The 12,494-nt window shown below is 46.8% G+C and overlaps 1 protein-coding gene across 3 annotated transcripts in view; it reads right to left on the bottom strand.

Moving 5' to 3' along the window:
- The window catches only part of TMOD1 (tropomodulin 1), an 89,453-nt gene that overhangs the window by 16,930 nt on the left and 60,029 nt on the right, over nt 1–12,494 (bottom strand). For all 3 annotated transcript variants that reach the window (XM_055578594.1, XM_055578592.1, XM_055578593.1), the window contains exons 7-8: nt 11,255–11,362; nt 5,201–5,344 (exon numbers count right to left, since the gene is read on the bottom strand). In XM_055578594.1, the coding sequence (XP_055434569.1) occupies nt 5,201–5,344; nt 11,255–11,362 (252 nt within the window). The remainder of the gene's footprint in view (nt 1–5,200; nt 5,345–11,254; nt 11,363–12,494) is intronic.

Raw genomic sequence — 12,494 nt, 5'->3', positions numbered from 1 at the left:
AATGCAAAATGAGACTACAGACTCGAAAACTATGCACAGACGGAGAGCTGCTGCTTAGAAGCTAAAACTATAAGGAACAAAACAAAACACAGTTGGTCTTGCTCTCATGGTTTTCAAGAGTATGTTTTCCTTATATCTTGCAAAACCAAAAGCTATATTCAGCCTCATTTAAAAAGCTGTTCTGAGTGTGGAATCTAAAATTAATGGGTGTCACCATAAGTGAAAACCTTCAGGATCCTATTCTAGCATAGCTTTTGTTTTCTAAATTTATTTCCACTAGGAAAACAATCCAATCTGGAAAAACAAAAAAACATGATCCACTTCCTTTAGCTTCTTTTCAAAATATTAAGCACATTCTTGCTGTCAAATATTGGAATGAAATGCGAGACACCCAGTGAAATCCCCCTAGACTTTGCACATGTCTTCATGTGGAGAGGGAGCCTATTTTCAGGCCTCGTCTCTGCTGAGGGGCAGGGAGAGTGTCCCATGCCCCAAGTGTCCTGGAAAGGGCCTGCTGGAGGGAGCTCTGTGGGAGAGGAGAGTGGATCAAGAGGGGCGAAGAACCGCTGCTTGGGACACAGTTGGCTTGGGACGGATGGGCCTGCAGGCACCCCATGTGTCCTGCCTGCCTCTGGGGCGCTGGGAGGGTCTCTTCTCTCTGTTCATTAACACAGTCTGTTTGGAAACTGGGTGCTTCAGTTCCAGCCCAGTTCTGAGCCTAACTTGATTCGTGACATTGGGCATGTCCCATCCCTTCTCAAATCCTTGGTTTCCCCATCTGCAAAAGGGGGGCTGGACTAGGCATGTCTCAGCGCCCTCAGCGGCAGTCAGCCCCCTGCCCCTACCCCCATGCTCAGGCTCACTGCTTCCCCAGGGTGATTCCAGGCAGCAAGAGCATTGAAGTAAAAGAGAGCCTGGCTGAGTCAACAAGCAGCCTCAGAGTCCTATCCTGAGTCTGTGTCCTGAACCAGCCTGTGAGGCTCTGTGTTACCCTGGGCAGAACTCCCCGAGTCCCTCTCCTTGGCCGTATAAGGAGAAGGGAGGACTCTGACACAGGTTACAGGCGCAGGGCTGAGGAGAAAGCTGTGGCCTCTGGGGACCTCGGTGACTAACAAGAACGAGGAATAAATCCAGCGCCACTCATCACCTCCTCTTGGCCACACTCCCCCAGAGCCCATGCCTCCCGGGGCACTGAGAGAGGCATGGATGGCCTTCCCCTAGCCTGAGCCAGCAGATCCCCCTCCTCGAGTCCTGTTTCAGCCCCCCACCTCCCCCACCAGGTCTCAGTCCAGTCTCTAGACTCAGGATCCCAGGAGTACCTTCTCACAGGCCCCCTGAATGTGGGTAGTCAAAGCCCCCTCTGGTCTCCAAGCCCTGATGCCCTCTTCCTGCCCCCAACCCTCTCCCATCCAGCCGGGAACCATCTTATGACAGCCCACAGGCCACTTTCCTTCGAACTACACACTCCCAGCCCTTTGGGCCCCCCCCAACTCCCTTTCTGGCTTTCCTCAGGCGGTCCCATTAGTCGATTCTGAATTGACTCTACAGCTGTCCTCTCTCCTTTTCTTTGTTCATGTGGTTCCCTACACCGGGGATGCCATGGCCTCCACTTTACCCTCTGACATACTGTCCACCCTAGGGTTTATCTCAAATTCCACCTCCTCCAAGAAGCCCTCCCTGATGCCTGCTTCTGACTGAAAAGCTTCCCCACAGTACCCCACTGTGTGTGGCTTGCTAGAGCACCTGGCTGCATGATCAACTGTACGCTTGTCTGTCATCTCATCCAGTGTGGAATCTCAAGAGGACAGAGCCAGTATTCACACACAGAGCCCAGCACATCCCTGGGTACAGCAGGCACTAACTAAACCCTGAGATAAAACAAAGGGAGACACTCCTAGGATGGGGTGGGAGCAGGTGGTGACCAGTGCTCTGGCCTGGCACCAAGGGAAAGGGACAGCTGAGAAGAACCAAGACCTGCACAAAACTACAGTAGATTCAAGAACCCAGACAGGCACAGTTCATGGACTTTAGAGTCACATAGACCTGGATTCTAATCTTGCCTCTCTTACTTCCTGTATGACCTCAGGCAGGTTACATAGCCTGCCTGGGCCTCAGTTTCCTCATCCACAATACTAGGGTAGGCTGTGACATCCACTCAGTGAGTCTTTGCCAGCTTTAAATGAGATAATGGATACATGGTACCTGCTCAGTACATTAACTCTTAGAATAATGTGTGAACTCCCTAGGTCATCTTCAGAGTAAATATAAAAGTGAACAACTTCATAGTATTCATCTCTTAGCTCCTTAGAAGTAGAGATTCTCATTATCCCCATTTTACAAATGAGGAAACTGAGGCACAGGGAAGTGGAAGTCCTTACACGGATGTTTAGCCGGGGTGAGGGTGATGGTCGGCATGGGCTCTGTCTCCGGGGGGAAGCACAGGGAGGGGAAGTGGGCAGCTTGTTCCCTGTAAGCTGCCACCAGAATGACCTGAAGCCAGTGCTCTGGGTCCTCTTTGGCTGACATTCTGCCCCAGGAATCAGGTTTCAGCTGACGCTGGGTAGATCCTGACTCCCTGCCCGGGTAGGCCTGGTGTCACATGAGTAGCCAATCCCAGGGCTTGGCCTAAGGCTACTGCCAGGCATGTTACATGCCTTTGTTCCATCTGATCTGTCCCCTCTGCCTGCAATAAAGCAGGGTCAGCAATGGAAGAAAGGATGGAAGCAATGGGGGCTGGGAATGGGTGCTACAGCCCAGGCTACTGGCATGTGAGAGACGGAAAGAATTTAATGCAGCAAATTCACATACACGGCTGCTGCAGGCTCATATGGCCTCTCTTTATGAATTAGAGAAAAGTGCCTTCTCTGGATGAATAAAGTCCTGTACAAAGTTTTAAGAGTAGATTATGAGTTGGGTTTTGTCCCCTGTCTCCTCATTGTACAGTGAACAACATATACAACCATCCAGGGCAGCCCTGTTTATCAAGTGCCACTGCAGGACCAAGTTCTGAACTGCGTATTGGGATATGGAGATGACTTAGACACAGTCCCCACTTCTGAGAAGTTCAGAAGGAAGCCAAGGTGCTAGGAGAACCAGGGAAGGAGCTCTTAAACTCTCTCTGTGGGGAGGCTATGGCAGGCTGAAGGGAGAAAGCAGTTGTATGCTGGCTGTTGGGGGGGGAAATAAAGGTTGGATTTGTAGTGTTTGCCAATATCTACAGTGTAAATACTCTCACTAGGAGTATTTACTTCTAGTAATACTACTTCCAGGTACCAGTGTGCCATCACTCAAGTGCAGTCGGGAAGGGATATATATACAGTTAGCTCCAGCGAGGTGGTTCAGGCTGGCTCTAGAACCACTGGGAGAAGGGGAGACTACAACCAAATCCAGAAGGAAGAGGAGGATTTCTCTAGGCAGAGAAGGGGTCAGGGCAGGGGAGGATGTTCCTGGGGAGAGAAAAGTATAGCTCTGAGTCATGGAGCCATGAGAGTAAGTAGGGAGCAAACTGTGAAGAGTGGTGAAGGTTTAAGATTGGGAGAAGTGTCAGTCGCTCAGTCACGTCCGATTCTTTTTGATGCCATGAACTGTAGTTAGCCAGGCTCCTCTGTCCATGGAATTCTCCAGGCTAGAATACTGGAATGGGTAGCCATTCTCTTCGCCAGGAGATCTTCCCAACCCAGGGATCGAACCTGGGTATCCCACATTGCAGGCAGATTCTTTACCATCTGAGCCACCAGGGAAGGGACCACCAAAGTCTTCTGGAAGCTGGTGATGCTTAACCTCTTGACACAGGTTACCTGCCTATATGAGTCATTAAGCTGTGGATTTAACTTCTATGCACTTTTCTATATATTTGTAGTATTTTTTTAATGAGGATAAAAAGTAGAGATAATCTCATTCAGGGACAACCACTGTATACAATTTTGTTCTATTTCATCCAATCTTTTTCCTATACTCACATCTATATGACCATTCAGCAAACATTTTCATGTAGGGAAAAAAAGCAGGTTCTCTGTCAAACCATAAAGAAGAAAGCATTTTAGCACTAGAAGCGACATGGTGTACTGGAAAACAGTGGGCTTGAGTCAGAGACCTGCATTCAAATTCTGCTTCTGAAAGTGCTCAGGTGAGAAAGCTGCTATCCTTCAGCTTCTCTGCTGCTGCTAAGTCACTCCAGTCGTGTTCAACTCTGTGCGACCCCATAGACGGCAGCCCACCAGGCTCCCCCGTCCCTGGGATTCTCCAGGCAAGAACACTGGAGTGGGTTGCCATTTCCTTCTCCAATGCATGAAAATGAAAAGTGAAAGGGAAGTCGCTCAGTCGTGTCCGACTCTTCGTGACCCCATGGACTGCAGCCTACTAGGCTCCTCCGTCCATGGGATTTTCCAGGCCAGGGTACTGGAGTGGGGTGCCATTGCTTTCTCCGCAGCTTCTCTGAGCCGTTTTCTTTTCTGAAAACTGAGACTGATAACACTCACATCCTGCAGGGCAGTTGGGAAGATCAGAGATGATGTGTATAAGATGCACAGCACATAGCCTGGCCCACAGGGAACCCTCAACACGTGCAACAGACATGATATTGTTATTAGTATCATCTTAGAACGTTAGAACTGAAAGGGTCGCCCTGAAAATAAATGACTGAACTACAGAAGTTATAGAGAAATGATAACCCTGTAAGGAAAAAGGCAAACTAGAATTTGCCCAGGGAATAACCTTGATGGTATTCAAAAGCCCACTGAGTGGTGTGTGTTGGGGGGGTGATGGATAAAAATGGTGTTGTTTTACCTAGTGAGGGAGGCTCCAGTGGTTTATAAGATCTGTGCATCAGATATACCCTGTATGCAGCAGAGAACAGAATTAAACTCAACAAACAGGACTTATAGGGAGCTGACTTCAACTGGATATAAGGAAGGATATTCTCACTAAAAACGAAAGGAGTGATCTCAATAAAGAGTGAGCCTCCCATCATTAGGGGTACCTAAGCAGAAGCTGGCGGAGCACCTGGTGGGAATGATGAAGAAGGAACTGTGAGCATGTACAGGGTATGGACTGGATGACCTTGGAGGTCTCTTTAAAGCTGGGCTCTGGAGCTTTCATAAGCAGCAGCATCTGCTCTGTCCAGTCCATACAGCAGCAAATGAAAAAGTGCAGAAGTGCAAGCATCAAGTGAAGGACACAAGGAGGCCCTCACCCATCTCACCTGGTTATCGATCTTCAGTTCCACCAGAGAAGTGTTGTATGGAAGTGCTTCCACTAAGCGCAGAATCCCGGCTCCGGAAATGAAGTTGGATTCCACATTCAGCGTCTTCAACACCTTGTTCACCTTGAGCATTTCGGCAAGGGCCTTGGACCATAGGAGAAAAGGTAGGGTACCGTGAATTACCTGATCAAGGCTGGAACCCCTGTGGGTAGAACCTAAAATACTGAGGGAGCCTTGCTGGGAGTGAGAGTCCCTCACACACAGTCAGGGACCAGCAAGAAGATCTCCTTAACTTCCTTCATCAAGCACCATTCTGTGTCTCTCCTCCCCTCTGGTGTGCTGTGGCTCCAAACCCCAGCTGGAGAGTTTCAGCTCCTTAACCTGCATCCAAATCTTCTATTACCTGGTTCCCCTGCCCTTATCAGCCTCAACTCCAGCTACCCTCTTGATGGTGCTACTCTCAGTTCCCCCCAACACCCAGTGCTCTCCCTCCGCTCTGCCTTTCCTCATCCTTCCCTACCACCTGGAATGCCCTTCCTTTCTGCTTCACTTGTCAAAACACTGTCCATCCTTCCAGGCCATTCTCAATGCCCCTTTCTCTCGAGTCTTTCCCCCTAGCTTGCTGTACCTGTCCTCTTGAACCTCACAGACTTTATCCATAACCTCCCTCATGGAACTTGTGTTCCTGTGTTTAGAGTTGTTTTTATAGAGGTTTTGTCTCCTCCATTAGCCTATATACTCTTGGTGGGCTGTTGGTGCGCCTCATTCACCCCAAGGGAACCTCCCACCCATACAGTGCTCAGCACATAGTAGGTCCTCAGTCACTGGTCACTGGACTAGTGGAGTCCCAAGTTCCCTATATGCTTTCAACTTGTCTCTTCTGTGTCCCTGTTGGAATTCCATGGAGTTGTCATTCTCTTTGAACAGCAGAGAGGGGAGCCTGGGAAGCCATCCCACTGGGCAAGTGACCAGGGCAAATCGGAAGACAGGAGCTCGGATGGCCCCAGCACGTTGGAGGACTTCAGCCAGGGGGTGTAGATGACAATCAGAGCCTCTGGAGGAAATGAAGTAATTAGCAGGTGGTGGAAACTATGTGTCATGGAGGAAAGGAGACACCAGCAGCTGATGAGCCAGGATGTAAGATCAGTGGGTCCTGGTTGTCTGAAATGACGATCTGGTCCAGGAATGCCCTTCCCACTGGCCCTGCCTGCTGAAGCCTTTGCAAGGCTCAGCTCCTAGGATGCCTTCAGAGCCCAAATCCTCAGCTCCCCTGCTTTCGTGTGCCCCGGGATGACATGTCAGCTTCCTCTCCAACCCTGCGTAGGCTGGACCCTCCTGAGGGGATGGACCCAGTCTGTGGCCACCCACAGCATCCCTCTTGCTCCCCAGGAAAGGTGTGGCCTGATAATCAAAATACTTGACAGCCAGTATGTAAGTATAGCAGGCTGATCCAAGTCGACATACTAGTGACTGAGCTGGTCCTATAGGCAGTGTCATACCAGGTGTCAACTCTGTCTGCTGGACCAGAGTAAAGAAATGGGCAGGAGAAGAGCTGTGGCAGGTAGCTTGTTACCAATTGTCCCAGAAGTATTTTCATCTTCAACAATGGGTTATCCTGGTGTGAAGGGTATGACATCAGCTGTTGACCTGGCACAGAATCAATTCCCCGTAAATATCTGTGGAGCTGAGCTGACTGCCAGCACAGATGGGCTTGGCTTCTGATCCAGTGACAGCAGTGGACAGAGCATGTGACTGCCAGCTGTGTCTCTGTGGGCACACTCAGGATCCACTGGAGACATCCTGAGGCCAGAGAACATCTAACCAGAGGTTCTCCACTGGCAGCAGTGAGAGACTATGAGCTATTTCTATCACTTCAAAAACGACCAAGGAAATGTATTTTAAAATGAGATCTTATGTATTTTAAAAATGAGAAAATAATTGATTGCTATGAATGGACTTCAAAGTAAGGAAATTTATCAGGATAAAGAAGGATAGTATGGGGTCAATTATCCAAGAAGACATACCATCCTTAATGAGAATGTGCCTAATAACAGAGCATCAAACTATATGAGGCAAAAACTAATAGAATTGCAAAGAGAGAGAGAGATGAATCCACTATCGTAGCTGGAGACTTCCATACACCTCTATGGATATGGACTGCTCTAGCAGGTCAAAGACCAGGAAAGACATAACTGAACACAACACCACCATCAATCAACTAGATATAATTGACATCTATAGTATTTCATCCAACAATAGCAGAATACACATTCTTCTCACGCACATTGGAACATTCACCAAAATAGACCACATTCTGGGCCACAAAACACACTATAACAAATTTAAAGGAACAGAAATCATACAATGTCTATTCTCAGACCATAATGGAATCAAACTAGAAATTCAATAACAAAAAGATAAGTAGAAAACTCCCCTAATACATGGAGATTAAGCAACACACTTCTAAATAACACATGGATCAAAGAAGAAATCTCAACATAAAGTATTTTGAATTATGACTAAGTGGGATATTCCATCACATCAACAAGCTAACAGAGAAAAATCAGTCATTTCAATAGATGCAAAACAACCATTTGACAAAATCCAACATCCATGCATGATAAAAAGTCTCAGTAAACTAGGAACAGAAAGCAATTTCCTCAAATTGATAAAGATTATCTACAAAAAAAAAAAAAAACCCTACAGTTAACTTCATATTTAGTGGTAAGAAATTTGAAACTATTTCTAAGATTAGGAACAAGGCAAAGATGCCCCCTTTCAGCCCTCTTTTCAACACTGTAACAGAAGTTCTGTCCAATGCACTAAGGCAAGAAAAGGAAATAAAAAGCATATAAATTGGGAAGATGAAATAAAACTGTCTCTGTTTGCAAAGATGAGATGGTTGGATGACATCACCAATTCGATGGACATGAGTTTGAGCAGGCTCCAGGAGTTCGTGAAGGATGGGGAAGCCTGGCATGCTGTAGTCTATGGGGTTGCAAAGAGTCGGACACAATTCAGTGACTGAACTGCACTTGTTTGCAAATGACATTATTGGTTACACAGAAAATACAAAATAACTGACAAAGAAAACTCCTGGACCTAATAAGCAATTATAGCAAGGTTGTAGGATATGGTTAATAAAGAAAAGTCAGCTGCTTTCCCATAGATAGCAATGCATAAGTGGAATGTAAAATTTAAAGTACAATACCATTTACATTAGCACCCCAAACAATGAAATACTTAGGTATAAAGCTAACAAAATATGTATAAGATCTATAGGAGGTAAACTATAAAACTCTGTTGTATTAAATCAAAGAAGAACTAAATAAATGGAGATATATTCCCTATTCATGTACAAGAAAACTCAATATTATCAAGATATCAGTTCTTCCCATTTTGATATAGATTCAATGCAATCCTAGTTGAAATCCCAGCAAGTTATTTTGTGGATATCAACAAAACTTATTGCTACTAAATGGTTAATTGCCATGGCTGGTAGGCTAATTCATGAACCTTTTAACCTGCTATTAGGATTGTAGTAATCATACTGTACTGTTGTTCTTTATCTGTCTACATGAACCATTACATTCATGAAAGTGGGAGCTGTGACTATCTTGGTCACAGTTGTATTCTCAGAGCCTAATTCAGTGCTGGACATAAACACTCCATAAATATGCATTGAATATTTTTAAAAAAAGGAGTTGATGGCTACTTTATAATAAATACAATTTAATCTAATCAGAGATCAAATTTCCAACATCCGTTGGATCTTAGAAAAAGCAAGATAATTCCAGAAAAACATCTACTTCTGCATTACTGATTACGCTAATAGCCTTTGACTGTATGGATCACAACAAACTGTGGAAAATTCTGAAAGAGATGGGAATACCAGACCACCTGACCTGCCTCTTGAGAAACCTATATGCATGTCAGGAAGCAACAATTAGAACTGGACATGGAGCAACAGATTGGTTCCAAATAGGAAAAGGAGTACGTCAAGGCTGTATATTGTCACCCTGCTTATTTGACTTATATGCAGAGTACATCATGAGAAATGCTGGGCTGGAAGAAGCACAAGCTGGAATCAAGATTGCCAGGAGAAATACCAATAATCTCAGATATGCAGATGACACCACCCTTATGGCAGAAAGTGAAGAGAAACTAAAGAGCTCTTGATGAAAGTAAAAGAGGAGAGTGAAAAAGCTGGCTTAAAAACTCACCATTCAGAAAACGAAGATCATGGCATCCAGTCCCATCAGTTCAGTTCAGTTCAGTCTCTCGGTCATATCCGACTCTTTGCAACCCCATGAACCACAGCACACCAGGCCTCCCTGTCCATCATCAACTCCCAGAGTTCACCCAAACCCATGTCCATTGAGTCAGTGATGCCATCCAACCATCTCATCCTCTGTCGTCCCCTTCTCCTCCTGCCCTCAATCTTTCCCAGCATCAGGGTCTTTTCCAATGAGTCACCTCTTCACATCAGGTGGCCAAAGTACTGGAGTTTCAGCTTCAGCATCAGTCCTTCCAATGAATACTCAGGACTGATCTCCTTTAGGATGGACTTGTTGGATCTCCCTGGAGTCCAAGGGACTCTCAAGAGTCTTCTCCAACACCATAGTTCAAAAGCATCAATTCTTTGGCACTCTGCTTTCTTTATAGTCCAACTCCTACACCCACACATGACCGCTGGAAAAACCACAGCCTTGACTAGATGGACCTTTGTCAGCAAAGTAATGTCTCTGGTTTTTAATATGCTGTCCAAGTTGGTCATAACTTTCCTTCCAAGGAGTAAGCGTCTTTTAATTTCATGGCAGCAATCACCATTTGCAGTGATTTTGGAGCCCCCAAAAATAAAGTCAGCCACTGTTTCTACTGTTTCCAGTCCCATCACGTCATGGCAAATAGACAGGGAAACAGTGACAGGCTTTATTTTTAGGGGCTCCAAAATCACTTCAGATAGTGACTGCAACCATGAAATTAAAAGATGCTTGCTCCTTGGAAGAAAAGCTATGACCAACCTAGACAGCATATTAAAATGCAGAGATATTACTTTGCTGACAAAGGCCCGTCTAGTCAAAGGTATGGTTTCTCCAGTGGTCATGTATGGATGTGAGAGTTGGACTATAAAGAAAGCTGAGCACAGAAGAATTGCTGCTTTTGAAATGTGGTGTTGGAGAAGACTCTTGAGAGCCCCTTGGACAGCAAGGAGATCAAACCAGTCCATCCTAAAGGAAATCAGTCCTGAATATTTATTGGAAAGACTGATGCTGAAGTTGAAACTCCAATACGTTGGCCATCTGATATGAAGAACTGACTGATTGGAAAAGACCCTGATGCTGGGGAAGATTGAAGGCAGGAAGAGAAGGGGACGACAGAGGATGAGATGGTTGGATGGCATCACCGACTCAATGCACATGAGTTTGAGCAGGCTCTGGGAGTTGGTGATGAACAGGGAAGCCTGGCGTGCTGCAGTCCAAGGGGTTGCAAAGAGTCAGACATGACTGAGCGACTGAACTGAATGAACTGAATCTAATCAGAATTATTTTTAAGACACAGGAAAGATGAAATAAAATTGATCACTGGAAACCACCAATGAAGACAATAGTTTTAGATATGGAGAAACTGAGGACCAGGGAGGGGCAGGCCCTTGTCTATACACTGAGTGGAGACAGAGATCCAACTTTAAGGTCCACATCACTTGCATTTAAATCTCAACTCCACTTCTCACTTGCTGTGAAACTTTGGACAAAGCAAGTTGTCTGAGCTCCCTCTACACCACGTTCTTCATCTGTAAAGTGGGGAGCCCTGCACCTCTGGGATCTGGGATGATTGTGGAGATTAACTAGGATAATGTACAGATGGTGCCTGGCTAATGGCTGTTCTGTCCACATTCCCTCCTGGCTCCTAGCCCTGTGTCTTTCACCACATTACACCTCACCACACAGGGTTCTTCATCGGTGGCACATGGCCAGTCCTGAGGCCACAAATGTCAACTTTCCTGTTTCTATGCCTCCCACTCTCAATGCAACAGAACAGAAAGGTACATACAAATGCCACAGGGTCACTGCTCCGTGTTCCCACGATGCTGAACTTCTTCACATACGAGTTCTCTTTGAGGGCTTCTGCATACGCCTTCAGAGTGGGTATGGGGATATTCTGCAGAGAGAAAGTCAAGCAGTGATCAGCAGCCCTGCTAGGGGCAGGCAGGGCAGAGAGATGAGGCAGTAATTCTCTCACAACCTGATGCAACCTGATGTCCAGCATGTCTCTGACCAAAGAGCTGAATGGGCAGAGGGTTCCTCTTTGCCCCAGATGGTTGAGATTTGGGGAGAACGTTCTGGTAAACAGATTGAGAAAGTCCTCCCTGAACATTTCAGGTAGCACCTGTAGTTTTCTCTTTGTACATGCAGAGACCGAAGGAGCAGGAAAACATCAAGGCAAAGGTGCAGGAGAGTGTTGTTCCGAGAGCTCAGGCCTGTGGGTGTGTGCAACAGGCAATGTTTATGACTTGCTGTGTGACTCTGGGGGAGTCTGCCCCTCTCTGAGTTTGTTTTCGTAAACTAAGGTGGGGCATTGCCCTAGACAATCTTTAAAAGACATCTGTCCCAGAAAGTTTCAGCCCTACCACTCATCAGAGGTGCTAGGGAACTTTCATAAAATGCTGATGCTCAGGCCTGCCCTGGACCAATAAAATCAGAATCTCTGCGGGGAGAGGGACTGGGCATTGACATTTATTATTTTTTTAATCTCAAGTGAATACCACTGACCTAGTCCAACTGCCCCACATGCAGAGGGGAAATGGGCCTGAAAAGGGTGAGCCCTTGCCTGAGGCCCCACAGTGGGCCCTGAGGCCCACTTCTGAGGCCCCTGAGGCCACAGAAGGCACAGGGCCATGGCCAGGTCCCCCCATCCCACGCCTCTCTGAGCCCATAGATGTTGCCAGGGTGCACAGTTCTGAATTGTGCCAGTGTCTCCCACGGCGCACATGGCAGATAGCGGAGGCACCCGAATGGATCTCGCATTTCAGAGCGTCACTTTAGCCCCCATGGGAGCAAAGCGCAGGGAGGCCAGGTGGAGGAGACACTGCAGGCGCAGGTTTCCAATCTGATTATGCCACGAGGCTGGCAGCCACTTAAAAGAAAGCGGAGAAGAAAGGAAAAGGGAGCTGGGAAGTGAGGGGCCCACTTCTTAGCTTACATCCACACCCCCTGAGAACTAATCTCTCTGGCTCCCGGGCTGAGCAGGTGAGCAGGCAGCTGGGCCTGCTCCTGCATTCCTCCCACAGCCT

This window comes from Bubalus kerabau, chromosome 4, assembly GCF_029407905.1.
Source record: "Bubalus kerabau isolate K-KA32 ecotype Philippines breed swamp buffalo chromosome 4, PCC_UOA_SB_1v2, whole genome shotgun sequence".
Taxonomy (NCBI): Eukaryota; Metazoa; Chordata; class Mammalia; order Artiodactyla; family Bovidae; genus Bubalus; species Bubalus kerabau.
The sequence above is the reverse complement of the archived record's forward strand: the minus strand, read 5'-3'. Positions and strand labels throughout refer to the sequence as shown.